The sequence below is a fragment of the Gopherus flavomarginatus genome, chromosome 8, assembly GCF_025201925.1.
Source record: "Gopherus flavomarginatus isolate rGopFla2 chromosome 8, rGopFla2.mat.asm, whole genome shotgun sequence".
In the NCBI taxonomy this organism is placed as follows: Eukaryota; Metazoa; Chordata; order Testudines; family Testudinidae; genus Gopherus; species Gopherus flavomarginatus.
Genome location: NC_066624.1, coordinates 43,702,965 through 43,717,979, shown reverse-complemented (window position 1 = coordinate 43,717,979; position 15,015 = coordinate 43,702,965). Strand labels below are relative to the sequence as shown.

Below are 15,015 nucleotides of genomic sequence, written 5' to 3'. Positions count from 1 at the left end.
GCTCTTGAAACAATACCTTGCTCACAGAGATGCAATTGTAAAATTTGCTCTATCCTCTTAACCATACTCAATATTTTTTTTTTTTTATCTCCCAAGTCTCTCTCGTAGTTTTAGTCTCACTTCACTGTAGCTTCTGTCAGTGCCAGCCTTTTAAAAAGTCAAATCTTGTCCATTGTCTAAGTCAATTCTTTAGCTTAGATCAAAGTTTTGTTTTGGGTCCTTCCCCTCAGAAAAAGTGAGATTGGGTTTGTGATTGTTCTTTTGGGAATTGACTTGTAACCAAAATCTTCACTTCTGCGATAGTTGTTTATACAAATTTAAGGTTATAAGCATAACTTCAGGATCTCCATTTTTTATGTCAAGAGCTTGCAGGAAACAGTTCAATGCATCTTGTAGTTTTCCATTATCTTTCAGTTTCTTCCCACATTCTATCAGGGCATCATAATTATCTGATGTATGAAGAGAATCCACAATAGTCTGATCATCTTTCTGGCCTGCACTCTCCTTTGAAAAGCAGTCCATTTGCTCACCAGATAGCAGCTCAGGATCACCAGTAGATTCCTCTTGAGGCTCTTCCTCAATTTCATCTGCCTCAGATACAACAGACTCTGTATCATCTAAATAACTGGCTGTACCTTCTGTATCAAGTGTTTCTCCAACAGGTTCTTCCTCAGGCTCCACAGACTCCACACTATGCTCTTCAGCTTCTTCTACCATGAGTAGTTCTTGCACCTCATCACTATCCTGTGTTTGGCTGAAAGCTCCTACGGTTTCTTCAATATCCTCAACCTGGTCCAACACTACATTAATAAGAGATCTTCTAGAAGCTGTAGACCTGTTTCCTCTTGGGGAAAAAATGGAGTCTACCATAGATTTATCACATTTAGGAGTAGATGAAGTAATCCCCATCAGAGATGGACATAGAGGGCTGTTTAAGGGTGAGAACTTTTTTTCAAGCAGATTTTCATCCAAAATCATGACTGAATTATCTTCATCTTCGCTATCAGAAACAATTCTCCGAGCCCTCTTCTTTTTGCCAATAGGCATGTCATCACCACTTTCCCTCAAGGCTTCACTCACCGGTATAGAGTCATTTAGATTATCCATGGCTACGTTACAGGAATTCCCAAAGTCATCATGTTCTCTTACCCAAGAATTCATTGCAGAACTGCCACAGTTTCCTACTTGGAGATGAAAGCCTGTGTTTTCTGTGTACTCCAGTAATTTTCCCCTTTTTGAGACGTCTTGCTGTCCATCTTCAGAGTCTTCCAAAACAAGATTGAAGTCAGCCTGATACTGAGAAGATGCAACAGATGTAGTCTCCAAGCTGGCTTCATTCACATGAGACTTCTGGAGTCCACTAGGGAATTCTGACATGACATTCAATAGACTTTTGGATGCTACTGGAGAAGCTATCTGAGGATTTTCATTCCCATCATCTTCAGGGTTAGTTAGAGGATCATGAGTTTGAAGTGACATTTCTGCATTTCTGTATCTTTTAGGATCAGCAATGACAGATCCATTAAACGAAGGCTGTGAAAACAGTGAAGAGGTAATTTGGGCATTGTTTATGCTATGTGAGAAATGAGAGTGTCTTCTTGATTCATGACTATGACTCTCTTTGTTAGCAAATGAATGAACTCCAAGGGAAGATGGTATAAAATTTGGATCAAGTTTTTGTTCAGCTTCATGTATATTGGATTGTTTCAAAACCTTACTGCTAGTAAGTAATTCATTAACATCCATATTAGACACATCCTGTGCTGGCTTCTCTTCCCCTGAATCCACAATAACCAAACTTGTCATTCTAGCACTGACATTAGCAACATCTTCATCCTCTGTAAGATCAACAGCTTCATCATTTGAAGGTTCAACTGATACAAGTGATGAAATAAAGTGATTTGTGTTAAACTCTGGTGATTTCTTTTTTGATTGGGAAGACGATACTGGTTGTCTCAGCCATGCTCCCTCAGTATCACTTCTGATTCTTCCCATCAATTGGTCTTTGAGCTGAGATTCTAATTGGACCAGCTCTTGGGCCTTCTGTACCCTTTGTTTAATATACTGATGAGCGTCTTCATTCTCAGCCTGTTCTTCTTGAGCTATTTCTCGTGTATACATTAAGTCATGATCTGAAATGCCGAACATTTCCAGCGAGTGCAGATAAGCAATATGTTCATCCAGTTCTAAGTCAGTCTTTCTTTGAGTGGCATGCAAGGACTGCAGCTGAATCTGCGTTGCAGAGGTTCGAGTATCTCCTAATGTAAAGAGCTCCCTTAATTCCTGTTTAGTGAAATACCTAAATGGGTTCTTTTTGTCACCAGTAGTTTGTCTTATTAATGAATCCTTGAAGACTTGTCGCCTATATATTTTTTCTTCCACTGTACCACAGGTAATCAGCCTGTAAATCACCACATTTTCTTTTTGTCCAATTCTATAAGCTCTGTCCACAGCTTGGGCATCAGTAGCTGGATTCCAACTGGGATCAAAGATCACCACTCTGCTAGCTGCTGTTAAGGTTATGCCAACACCACCTACTTGTGTAGTAAGCAAAAAGACAGAGTAATCCTTATTACTCTGAAACACACCAATCCTCCTCTCCCTTTCCACTAAGTGTGTCACTGTTCCATCAATACGCATGGTCCTAAAATTTCTGTGAGTTAAAATGCGCTCTACGATATCCAGCATTTTTCTTGATTGAGAAAATACCAAAGTTCTATGCCCCTCCTCTTGCAGCCTTTCTAGAAGTCCCATGAGGAACAGCAATTTCCCAGACTCCTGAATCAGAATCTCATCAGAGAGATGATCAATTTTGTTAGCTCCTGAAAATGCATCCCCTTCATTCTCATCATCCTGCTCGGAGTAACCACCTCTTTCCAAGCCAAGCTGGCTACATGCTCGTGCTGACAATAACCTGGGGTGATCACATAGTTTCTTTAAGACATTCAGCTCAGCCAAAGGTGACCGCGTTGTCATTAACACCTCCTTCACATGATCCAAAGAGAGAAAGTTTCTGTATATTTCTTCTTGAACTGGTGCTAAATACACCCACACAATGAAGTCATTTTTTCTGGTAAGAGAAGGCATCACAGGAGCAATGTTCTTACTCTGATCTTCAGGAAGATGGGTTTTCACTTCATACTTGTACTTCTTTTGTATGTCGTCTTTAGTTCTTCGAAGAAAGTATGGTTTTATAATGGTCATTAGATTTTCAGAGATCTTAAGACCAAGTGCTTTCTCTCCTGGAGTCGCATCTTTCTCCCTTGCCCTTGTAATAGGATTCTCATATTCCATTTTAAAGGTCTTCACAGTTCCTAGGAGGGCCCCCTGACATGCAAAGTCAAACAAGGACCACATCTCACGCAGATTATTTTGGACTGGTGTCCCTGTGAGGAGGATGCGATTTTTTGCAGGAATAGCATATACAGTTTTAGTGGTTTTAGCAGATGGGGACTTAATTTTGTGGGCTTCATCAAGAATAATATAGTCCCAAACAAACTCTTTTCCACTAAGGCTAGAAAGCTGCTGCCAGTTATTGATCAGCATTTGATATGTTGTGATCACTATGCCATTCTTTCTTTGGATTCTCTCTAGTTTTCTGTTACGCTCAGTCCTGCTGGTGCCATGAAAATCTTTCACCCTCAGTCCTGGAGTCCAGTTGGCAAACTCTCTCATCCAGTTGCTAACAAGGGTGGTTGGCATGACTAGCAGTACAAACTGTATGAGTTCAGCATCAAACATCCCAGAAAGGAATGCAATGATCTGGATAGTCTTTCCCAAACCCATGTCATCTGCCAATATACCTCCTTGCCTTCCATCACGGTAGAGGCTGTATAGGAAGGCGACACCTTCTCTCTGATACTCAAAGAGTTTGTTGTGCATCTCTCCATAGATCATTAGACCACTGTTACATACATCCACAAATCCCTCTTCTTCCTCTGTGGCAAGTGCCAGCTCTGCAAGTGTTTCCTCAAGCCTTTTGATTCTGCTCTTCAGCTTTTCACTGGGATGAATTTCATTTGCAAGATTGAAGAATTTAAGAGACTCTTCCAGATTTCCATTTCTGGCTGCTTCTTTTGCCTGAGTCACATACCTGTAGAACACAAAACAAAAAAGCAATGTTTGCAGGAGTCAAACAATTAACACAAACATGCACAAGTCCATTTGTTTTAACATTATTAAGTCTGATGTTTGTACACCACTTTGAATATATTAACTATCCAAGAACTTCATTATAGCAGAACAGCTGCTCTGCCATAGTTAAGGTGAAGACTAGCTTTCTGCTTAGAAGCTTAACTGTTCTAAGTGTTCTAAATGCCATACAGTTAATCAGATTGCCTTGAAATTTTCCTCATTGGGGGCACAGGATACAGTCGGTGATCCAAATTTTGGGGCATTTGACCCAGAGGTTGCAAAGGAAAAATAAAAAAACAGCCTTTTTTTTTTTTTTTTAAAGTTGACACAATCTAGCAACTTTTTTTTGCTCACAGATAGAGATCAAACCAGGGTTCTGATTATCACACCAGGGTCAAAAACACTTGAGAGTACCCCAACAGAGCACATGGCACCCAACAGCCCTTTGGGTGGAAGTCAAACTAAAACATTCTTTGAAAAAGTTTGTATCTCCACTCTTGCACACTACAGCTCACGTGCCCATTTACACACCTACAGAATTACAGCAAGCATGTGCAGAGAGGGTCTAACCATCTGGAAAACCACTTCCATATCACAGGACCTGGGTATCTGTGAGGATATGTTATAGTCATCAAATCTGTGCACCACCCCATGCACTGTTCTTCAAATCCAACCCAGAGTAATATCTGAAGTAAAAAAGCAGGCATGTTCCGTCAAAGGGGCGGGGGGGGGTTCTATTTTTGGGAAATGTACTCTAAGTACAGAATACTCAGAAGATGCTGAAATTGTTCTGGAAAGAAAATAAATTACACATGCAAATGGTCACTGGGAGGGGAAGGTGGTTAGGGATGCAAGAGTCAGTGGGAAGAGGGGTTTGGGTCTCCAGTGAGCAATGGGAGTATTATGGCAGGTAAATAAATGGGAATGGGTGGGAGAGGAGGGAAGGAGTTGGGGGGAAGTAGGAGGGGAGAAGACAGCAGAAGTTGGGGAATATGAGGTGTAACAGAGGAAATTGGGGGTTTAGGGGTGGGGCTGTCAGTCTTGAATTCTCCCTTTCCTTGTGTGTGCTGGGATTGGGGGAGTCCAACCCCTCTGCAGGGGGACTGAGCCCTCTACCTGTTATATGTTCTAAAGTCTGGGGGATCCAGTTCTCCCTGGGATGTCTGAGTCCCTCTCCCTGCCCCTCCATGTGAGCTGGGATCTGGGGTGCAGAGAATGAAGGTAATAATTTTAAACATCTGAAATCCAGAAAATAAATAGTTAAGATACATGTTCCCCCTGTGTGGAGTGGAGGGAGGGAGGGAGGCAGGCAGGCCGGCCGAGGTGGCTAAGGAAGCCTGTCTGAAGCATCAGAGGGGTAGCCGTGTTAGTCTGGATCTGTAAAAGCAGTAAAGAATCCTGTGGCACCTTATAGACTAACAGACGTTTTGGAGCATGAGCTTTCCTGGGTGAATACCCACTTCCGCAGATGCATGTAGTGGAAATTTCCAGGGGCAGGTATATATATGCTAGCAAGCAAGCAAGCGATAACGAGGTCAGTTCAATCAGGGAGGATGAGGCCCTGTTCTAGCAGTTGAGGTGTGAAAACCAAGAGAGGAGAAGCTGGTTCTGTAGTTGGCAAGCCATTCACAGTCTTTGTTCAATCCTGAGCTGATGGTGTCAAATTTGCAGATGAACTGAAGCTCAGCAGTTTCTCTTTGAAGTCTGGTCCTGAAGTTTTTTTGCTGCAGGATGGCCACCTTAAGGTCTGCTATAGTGTGGCCAGGGAGGTTGAAGTGCTCTCCTACAGGTTTTTGTATATTGCCATTCCTAATGTCTGATTTGTGTCCATTTATCCTTTTCCGTAGAGACTGTCCAGTTTGGCCGATGTACATAGCAGAGGGGCATTGCTGGCATATGATGGCGTATATTACATTGGTGGATGTCCTACCTGCCACATGGGGCCACAACCGTGGTACCCCCTAACCCACCCAGCAATATCATCAATCTATCCAACTACACACTCAGCCCAGAAGAAAAGTCTGTCCTATCTCGGGGACTCTCTTTCTGCCCTGCCACCCCCACCAACATGATACAGTTCTGTGGCGATCTGGAAGCCTACTTTCGCCGTCTCCGACTCAAAGAATACTTCCAGGACAACACTGAACAGTGCACTGATATACAGGTGCCCTCCCACCAACAGCACAAGAAGAAGAACTCCACATGGACTCCTCCTGAGGGTCGAAATGACAGTCTGGACCTATACATTGAATGCTTCCGCCGGCGTACACAGGCAGAAATCGTGGAACAACATCGCCTGCCTCACAACCTAAGTCGTGCAGAACGCAATGCCATCCACAGCCTCAGAAACCACCCTGACATTATCATCAAAGAGGCTGATAAAGGAGGTGCCGTTGTCATCATGAACAGGTCTGACTACCAAAAGGAGGCTGCCAGACAACTCTCCAATACCAAATTCTACAGGCCACTTCCCTCAGATCCCACTGAGGAATACACTAAGAAACTACAGCATCTACTCAGGACACTCCCTACACTAACACCAGAAGAAATCAACATACCCCTAGAGCCCCGACCAGGGTTATTCTATCTACTATCCAAGATCCACAAACCCGGAAATCCTGGACACCCCATCATCTCGGGCATTGGCACTCTCACTGAAGGACTGTCTGGATATATGGACTCTCTACTCAGACCCTATGCCACCAGCACTCCCTGCTATCTCCGTGACACCACTGATTTCCTGAGGAAACTACAATGCATTGGTCACCTCCCAGAAAACACCATCCTAGCCACCATGGATGTAGAGGCTCTCTACACAAACATCTCACACACAGATGGAATACAAGCTGTCAGGAACACTATCCCTGATGATGCCACAGCACAACTGGCTGCTGAGCTCTGTGCCTTTATACTTACACACAACTATTTCAAATTTGATGACAATATGTATCTCCAGATCAGTGGCACTGCTATGGGCACCCGCATGGCTCCACAATATGCCAATATCTTTATGGCCGACCTGGAACAACGCTTCCTCAGCTCTCGTCCACTCACACCCCTTCTCTACCTACGCTACATTGATGACATCTTCATCATCTGGACCCATGGGAAGGAGACTCTGGAAAAATTCCACCACGATTTCAACAGCTTCCACCCCACCATCAACCTCAGCCTGGACCAATCTACACGGGAGGTCCACTTTCTTGACACCACGGTGCAAATAAGTGATGGTCACATTAACAGCACCCTATATCGAAAACCCACCAACCGCTATGCCTACCTTCATGCCTCCAGCTTCCATCCCGGACACATCACACAATCCATTGTCTACAGCCAAGCACTGAGGTACAACCGCATCTGCTCTAACCCCTCAGACAGAGACCAACACCTACAAAATCTCCACCAAGCATTCTCAAAACTACAATACCCGCACGAGGAAATAAGGAAACAGATCAACAGAGTCAGATGTGTACCCAGAAGCCTCCTACTGCAAGACAAACCCAAGAAAGAAACCAACAGGACTCCACTGGCCATCACATACAGCCCCCAGCTAAAACCCCTCCAATGCATCATCAAGGATCTACAACCCATCCTGGACAATGATCCCACACTTTCACAGGCCTTGGGTGGCAGGCCAGTCCTTGCCCACAGATAACCTGCCAACCTGAAACATATTCTCACCAGTAACTGCACACCGCACCGTAATAACTCTAGCTCAGGAACCAATCCATGCAACAAACCTCGATGCCAACTCTGCCAACATATCTACACCAGCAACACCATCACAGGACCTAACCAGATCAGCCACACCATCACTGGTTCATTCACCTGCACATCCACCAATGTAATATACGCCATCATATGCCAGCAATGCCCCTCTGCTATGTACATCGGCCAAACTGGACAGTCTCTACGGAAAAGGATAAATGGACACAAATCAGACATTAGGAATGGCAATATACAAAAACCTGTAGGAGAGCACTTCAACCTCCCTGGCCACACTATAGCAGACCTTAAGGTGGCCATCCTGCAGCAAAAAAACTTCAGGACCAGACTTCAAAGAGAAACTGCTGAGCTTCAGTTCATCTGCAAATTTGACACCATCAGCTCAGGATTGAACAAAGACTGTGAATGGCTTGCCAACTACAGAACCAGCTTCTCCTCTCTTGGTTTTCACACCTCAACTGCTAGAACAGGGCCTCATCCTCCCTGATTGAGCTGACCTCATTATCTCTAGCTTGCTTGCTAGCATATATATACCTGCCCCTGGAAATTTCCACTACATGCATCTGAGGAAGTGGGTATTCAGCCATGAAAGCTCATGCTCCAAAATGTCTGTTAGTCTATAAGGTGCCACAGGATTCTTTACTGCTTTGTCTGAAGCAGGGGAAGGAGTTCCAGCTGGGTTGTGGGGAGAGGGGCCCAGCTCAGTGCTCAGCTTGGGTTACATAACCAGGTAGCGTGAGGCTCTCCAGTAATAATCTGTGACAGACGTGTGCGCAGCAGCGCAGGGCAGAAGACAGTAAGGAGCCACTTCAGACCTGTCCCTGGTTTCTGCAGAACCAGCTCATGGCTTAGTCATGGGGCTGGCAGCGGGTGGAGAAGGAGACACACCAGCCTGCTCTGACCTGCTGAGTTACGGTAAGAAGCCTGCCCTAAAGCTGTCAGGGTTTGGGACATAAAGCACAGAGGGGATTTCTGTGAGCAATCACAGACCAGCCCCGCCTCCCAGCGGAAGGAGCAATGAGCTGGGACCATACCAGGTTCTGAGGCTGGGTGGCCTCGGGCAAGTAGCCTCTCCGTGCCTCAGTTTTCCCTTACAACGGGAGAAGGCAGTAGAGCTCCGCGAGCCCCACTGCGGACCCGGGGGGGCCCGGCCCAGCCCCTGCTCACGCGCCAGGCTGAGGCAAAACGATGGCAACAGGCATCCCCGCCTGCTGGCGCCCCGGTCTCACCTCTCGTAGAGCCCCTCCGGGCCGGGCCCCGCCATGGCGCGCTGCTGAGGAGAGAGCGGCCCGCTGGTCGCCGCACGATCTTTCAAAATGCCCGCCGCCTTCCCGACCTGCCCTGCGCGGAACCGCCCCGTCAGCCTATCACCCGCTGTATGCAAATAAAAGCCGGTAACATCAGCCAATCGGCGCTTCTCGGCCGCCGCAAGGGGAAGGGCCACCGTGAGTCCTGGTAAGGGGGTGGGAGGAAGAGGGCGAGAACTGGGGGAAGAGCGCGGGGCCAGAGGAGAAGTGGGGCAGAGGACACGGGGGCTGTGTGGCCCGCGATTGATATTGTCTGTGGGTCAATGGGCCGTGACAGAAAAAAGGTTCCCCACCCATGTCCTAAGGTTTTCAGAAACCAATGGGAGTTAGGAGTTTACCTACTTTTGAGTATCTGGACCAGATTGTTCCTTTCAGTGTGTTCTCCAAAGTCTCAGAGTAGCTCTCAAGGTTTCCCAGCACACACCTGGATCTGACGGGTATGATCTCCAAAGAGGGAAATGGTGTCTGTCAGTGGTTTTCAAACTGTGGGTCGCAGCCCAGTATTAGGATGTGGAATGTAATGTACTGGGTCGTGGCAGCTCTGGTCAACACCAGCGGGGGCTCCAGGCACCAGCGCTCCAAGCACATGCCTGGGGTGGCAAACCGCGGGGGGCACCCTGCCAGTCCCTGTAAGGGTGGCAGTCAGGCAGGCTTCAGCAGCATGCCTGCAGGAGGTCTGCCAGTCCCGCAGATTTGGTGGCAATTCAGCAGTGGGTACCATAGGACTGGGGACCTCCTGCAGGTAAGCCGCTGAAGGCAGCCTACCTGCTGTGCTTGGGGCAGCAAAAAAGCTAGAGCCGCCCCTGGTCAGCACTGCTGACTGGGCAATTAAAAGTCTCGGTGGTGCTTCCCGGTTAAGGCAGGCTAGTTCCTACCTGTTCTGACACCACGCTGCACCCCGGAAGTAGTCAGCAACAAGTCCGGCTCCTAGGCAAGGGGGCCACAGGACTCCATGCGCTGCTCCAAGCACTGGCTCCACATTCCCATTGGCCAGCAACTCACCAATGGGAGCTGTGGGGGGGGGATGCCTGCAGGTGAAAGCCACTTGCTTGCCTCTGCCTAGGAGTTGGACCTGCTGCTGGCCGCTTCCAGGGTACAGCGCAGTCCGCAGAGCCAAGAAAGGCAGGAAACCTGCCTTAGTACCCCCACTGTGTCGCTGACCGGGAGCTGCCAAAGGTAAGTCCATGCCCCAATACTCTGCCCCAGCCCCAAGCCCCCCCAAACCTGGAGCCCCTTCCTGCACCCCAAATCCCTGCCCCATCTCAGAGCCTGCAGCCCCAGCCCAGAGCCCTGACCCCATCCTACACCCCAACCGCCTCCCACACCCCAGACCCTTCATCCCCACCTCCACTGGGTCATGGGCATCAACAATTTTCTTCAACTAGTCACCAGAAAAAAAGTTTGAAAACCACTAGTGTAGGTGATCTGGATAGGAGGGCAGGGTTAAAAGGAGAACGCTATAGTGTTGCCATGGTCATTTTTGGAAAAGTCTCAGGATGGCCATGGTGCAAAAGGCAATAGTAACTGAAATAGAGGATTTTTTGGCATTAGGAACCAGATTGCTACTCAGGTGTAAACATAGTCATTAGCGATTATGTATATCCATTCTACTTCAGGTGCATGCACCCAGAGCACCAGAGTCAGAGATTTTTCCTTTAGCAGTACCTGTTGGGATGGTGCATTTGCCCTCTGCATCCTTGTGCTGCCGCACAATCAAGAAAAGGATGGAGCCACCCCTGACCCACCATCAATTCCTTCTTACTGCTCGAGATTGGTAGTCAGTGCTGTGACTTTGCACTCCATATGTTTTATGAAAATATGCTTAGGAATGTGAATATGTGTAACTGGAATACGCTTTATGCAAAAGGTCTCTTGTAAGGTATCATTACAAAGCTTATCTACTGAGTGTGTTCATCCTATTTGTTTGCATGTATTATTTCTATGTCTGGAGTTAGGAGAATAAGATATAAACTTGTATTACTGATGTAAACATATTAAGTGGAAGCCATTAAGGGCGCTTCAGAATCAATGAACTGTAAATGGCTGTTTACTTGCAAACTTCCCTGTGTACGTTGTGGGCCAGCCCAGGAAGAATGGAGGCTGGGGTCTCACTGTGACATGTGACCATGTCACATGATGCTGGAATCCATCTTAATCCTTGTGCTTTTCCATTGATGAAGTGCGGATGGGGACAAGCACAGACAAAAGATTCCTACCTTGTGCCAAAGCTATAGAAGGGGGTGGAGCAGGACAAAGGGGGCTGCCAGTCATGAGAAAACCCCTGCTTACCACCTGAGATGTCTGCTAGAACTCACAAGGACTGTACCGGGGGAAAAGATTGGGCCCAGACTAGGAAGGAGTCTAGCCTGGGAGCGCAGCTTATTGGAACATCTCTGAGGGTGAGATATTACCTGAAATCAGTTTCTTAATGTGTTCAACTTAGACTTGCATGTTTTTGCTTTATTTTGCTTGGTGACTGACTTTGTTCTGTCTGTTATTACTTGAAACCACTTAAATCCTACTTTATCACTTTTGTTTATTAATAAACCCAGAGTAAGTGATTAATGCCTGTGGGAGCAAACATCTGTGCATATCTCTCTATCAGTGTTATAGAGGGCAGACAATTTATTAATTTACCTTGGATAAGCTTTATACAGAGTAAAACAGATTTATTTGGGGTTCAGGCTGCCAGAAAGGCTGAACACTGGGCGCTGATAAAGTCGCTCACTGTTAACTGAGAAGTCCCTGGGCTGAGTTAATCTCAGCTTCAGTGAACTGCAGAGAGGTGTGGCCCAACCTCTGGTCTGTGCTGGAGCTGACTGGAGTGTCTAACTTGACAAGACAGGAGTGGAGGGACCCCTGTTCTGGCAGGAGGGTTGTTCTCAGTGGTATCCTAGCTCACTGAGTGACAGTCTCGAGGGAGTTTCTGTGACCGAACCTGTCACAAGGGCATGTCAGCTTGCTACCGTGAATTTTCTCCTTCCAGAGGGCTTATCTCCTGTCTGTAAATAGTTAGTGAGGTTTTCTTTATTTTTTCTTTGTCAGTTTTGGACATCGGATCCCTAATATACAAGGAGTACCGTTGACCAGTACTGGGGTATGTCTCAATCTCTGGGCTTTAAGCTTGTGCTGCCTGCAAAAAACTTATGCTGATGAGTGACCCTCATTCTAAGTACTTAAAGTGCCTTGATGAGGGTCACAGCTGAGACCATTGCCTGATATGCAGGAACTTCCAACCCCTGATGAAGCAGGATAGGGAGTGAGACTGTGTCACCTTCTTACGGAGGCTGTCCTGCATCCACCTTCTGAACCTTCTGTCATGCTGTCTGGTATGGCTTACAACTGTGAGAGCTGACCTCAGGGCAGACTGTCAGAAAACAGGGCAGATACCCCCAGCTGGTGGTATAGTCTATAATTAGATTTCACCAAGCCAGTAACAGATGTAAACTCCTTGAACTTTATTTCAGTCTTACCATGGAGTCACAGACAGTCCCCTGAGACTCTCAGTGGTTTTCAACCTATTTACCATTGTGGGTCGCATATGCTGTCCAAAATGTGTTATGTGGTCCACATCTACATGTATGACCCTGAGGATGTCACATGGGCTGCAGCTGTGTGCTGATTGGGCTGCAAGCAGGCCACAGGTTGAGAACTGGTAAAAGGTCACTTAAACCAAAAATCACACCACATAAGGTTGTTCCCAGTCCTAAGAGACCAGTCATTTACCCCAGATCGGTTGGTACTCTAGATCTTATGCTAGAAACAATGCTGACAGCCAGTTCTATAGTAAACTAACTAAAGGTTTATTAGCTAAGAAAAGAAAATGAGTAAGAGGTTAAAGCAGGTAAAATATATGTATGGGTAAATCACTGTAATTCCAAATGGTGGTAGTGATGTAATAAACTGTGAGTTTCCAAAACGTCTTTTCAAGGTTCCCAGATTGTCTCTGGGGACATCAGTTTTGCATTTGGTACACTTTCCTGTAAAAGTCCAAACAGTCCAAAGATGAAGGGTCTTTCCCTGAATTCATACTTCTAGCTTCTTCTCACAGAAAACAAGCTGACAGGCTCAGTACCCACATGGGCTTTTCCTTTGATGAAAGAGAGTGAGGAACACATTTTGAGTCTTTAACCTCCGATCATCACACACAATGACCACTTGCTTTGAAATTAGCTCTTTTCTGTTCTTCATTTGCATTTCACAAGGCATAGGTGCACACTTCCCCTCTGCCCTGTGAGTGCTTGACCCTCCCGCCTCCATGGCCCCATCCCTGTCCCACTCTCACCCTGCCCCAATTCTACCCATTTCCCCCAAGTCCCCGTCCCTGCCACGCCTCTTCCATGGAGCATGCCGCTTCCCCCCTCTTCCCCCTCCCTCCTGGAAAGTCCTAAGCACCGCCAAACAGCTGTGGCGGAGGGGGAGGAGTGGGGATGCAGTGCGCTCGGGGATAAGGAGGCGAGGAGGGGGGAGGGGGAGCATGGTTGCTGGTGGGTGAGGAGCACCCGCTAATTTTTCCCTATGGGTGCTGCAGCCCCACAGCACCCATGGAGTCAGCACCTATGCCACAAGGCCTCTTCCTGTTTGATGGGCTGTTTAATTACAGGGCTATACACAACGTAAATGTTTGCTACTACATTATAACAGGATATGGATAAGTAAAAAGAATGCAAGTAACATCGCATTTGTTTTCATGAAGTTTTAACACCAACTACACTCTTATACATTTAACAATTACTTTGACCTATATTAATACTCAAGTGAGTTGGCCTGGAGCTTTGGACTGAGCTGGCAGTTGGTCTGCCAGCATCACACCTTCCTGCTTAGGAAAGATACTGAGTACTTCTAGCTCAGTTACGAGTGCTGCTCTAGACATTGCAGAGAGTCAGCACTGAGCCCTTTGTCCAATGCAGAGAAAGAAACACAGACCACATTCCTCAAAGGAGCCAAGCCACGCTAAGAGGTCAAGTTCCCTTGTACTGTCCATCAGGAAACAAGCAGGAACACAAGGCAAAGCATCCCCTGTGCAGAGACACTGCCCAGAATCCTAGTCAATGGTTACCGACCTGGTACTAGTGCCTGGGCCATTAAGGCTGACCCCTACTGTGGTACTGATCCATTCATTGATACAACAGCAGCAGCAGGGAAACCTCTCAGTACCAGGCAGTGGCATTGGAACAATTTGTATAGTGGGGGTGCTGAAAGCTATTAAACAAACCTGTAAGCTCAGGATATCAGGAAAACCACTTCAAGCCAGGGGTGCTGCTGCACCCCTAGTTCCAGCGTCCCTGGTACCAAGAAATGCCCGAGGCCTATGCAGCAGCATGGCATCTGCTCTATTTCTTGATGCTGGGTTCTCCAGCAGTGCAGGAAACAAACCAGCTGGAATTGCTTGATCCTCGGGCTTCTGTGACCCCAGGAACCCCTCAATGCCAATTTGCAGAGTGTTCCCCATACTGTAACTCACCTCAATCTTTATACATTAATTGCTTCAACACACTCTTATCATAAATATATCCCAAAGGTGTCATGTAAGGTATGATATGTAAATTGGTGACATACTGATCCCCAAATCATTGCATGGTGTACGTATGGATTGTGCATGAATTATAGATGTGTGCTGGAAATATGTTCTTAATAAAACTAGCCTGCTCTAGACAAATGAATGTGTATTTACCTATCTGACAGGCTTGGTTACAGGCAAAGAACAATTAAAATGTGTTTACGTATAAGGTAAACAAAGCCATCAAACTAAATGAGTGGGGGAGAAGACTATTCAACAGAATTTGCACTCCAGAAAGACTTCCTGTCTCTTCAGGCAGAGACAATGGACTTTGAGTAATTAAGAGGC

At 46.5% G+C, this 15,015-nt stretch overlaps 1 protein-coding gene across 1 annotated transcript; it reads right to left on the bottom strand.

The window, feature by feature from the left end:
- Positions 1-91: 91 nt before the first annotated feature.
- ERCC6L (ERCC excision repair 6 like, spindle assembly checkpoint helicase) lies at positions 92-9,365 on the bottom strand. The gene is made up of 2 exons (XM_050964196.1): positions 9,090-9,365; positions 92-4,093 (listed from the first exon to the last, which is right to left on the bottom strand). Exons 1-2 carry the CDS (start codon positions 9,122-9,124, stop codon positions 289-291), a joined length of 3,840 nt encoding a protein of 1,279 aa, XP_050820153.1. The 5' UTR covers positions 9,125-9,365; the 3' UTR covers positions 92-288.
- Positions 9,366-15,015: the final 5,650 nt, after the last annotated feature.